This window comes from Merops nubicus, unplaced genomic scaffold, assembly GCF_000691845.1.
Source record: "Merops nubicus isolate BGI_N331 unplaced genomic scaffold, ASM69184v1 scaffold43309, whole genome shotgun sequence".
NCBI lineage: Eukaryota > Metazoa > Chordata > Aves > Coraciiformes > Meropidae > Merops > Merops nubicus.
Window position 1 is genome coordinate 36633 of NW_008633853.1, and position 807 is coordinate 37439.

The 807-nt window shown below is 55.4% G+C and overlaps 1 protein-coding gene across 1 annotated transcript in view; it reads right to left on the reverse strand.

The window, feature by feature from the left end:
• Positions 1-248: 248 nt before the first annotated feature.
• The window catches only part of LOC103780698 (villin-1-like), a 5993-nt gene continuing 5434 nt past the window's right edge, over positions 249-807 (reverse strand). Inside the window, 1 exon segment of the mRNA XM_008948386.1 lies at positions 249-536. Coding sequence (XP_008946634.1) covers positions 249-536 — 288 coding nt within the window.

Here is an 807-nt window from a genome sequence, read left to right on the forward strand (position 1 = left end):
AGATTTTTGTGAAATTAAAACCTCTTTATTAACCCTCTCTTGGTCTGGGACCTTATTTCTCTGCTGTTGGGTGCCGCAGGCAATGGGCACCACTCCTCCGCCCTGCGTCGGCTGTTGGGACTTTGCTCAGTTGCCCAGGAACACGGTGCGTGTTCAGCACCTCCCAGCACATGCAAATCACGGCTCCCCCCAGCCAGACGTTGCTCTCCAGGGGAGCCCCCAGCCCTCTCCAAGTCCCTAACACATCCTTAGGAAGAGGGAGATGCCCTCCTCCCCTTCCAGGGCAAGGACAAGATCTCCCTGGTGTCCAGCCTCAGCAGTGCTCTCCCCACACACACCATCTCCTTGGCCTGTGGCTTCTTGTCTTTCCTTTGGTACAGGAGGTGTTTATTGAGGCTCACATGATAAGAGAGGGAGCGGCTCCAGTTGTACACCAGACCTTTAGCCCTGAGCTGCAGCTTCCCTGGTGGGATGAGAAAGCCCTGGTTTCTCGGGAGGGCCTGGGGGGTGGGCAGCTTGTTCATCGCCCCTGGGTTCTGTGGGGGTGAAGGACATGGAGGAGAAGGAGCTGGGGGTCCTTCCCTGCGTGGCCTCAGTGCCCGGACAAGACCAGTGTTCCCCAGTTTACCTCTTCACTAAATAAGCCCCACATCTGAGCTGAGTCCAGGGGGAAAGATGCAGCCCCACTCTCCAAATATATTTTATTTAATAAAAATAATGAGCTTGGGGTCTCCCCAGGTACAGGCCCCTGCTCTAGAAGAGACCTTTGTCCTTCTTGAGCTTCTGTTGTTTCCACAACGGCAGGGT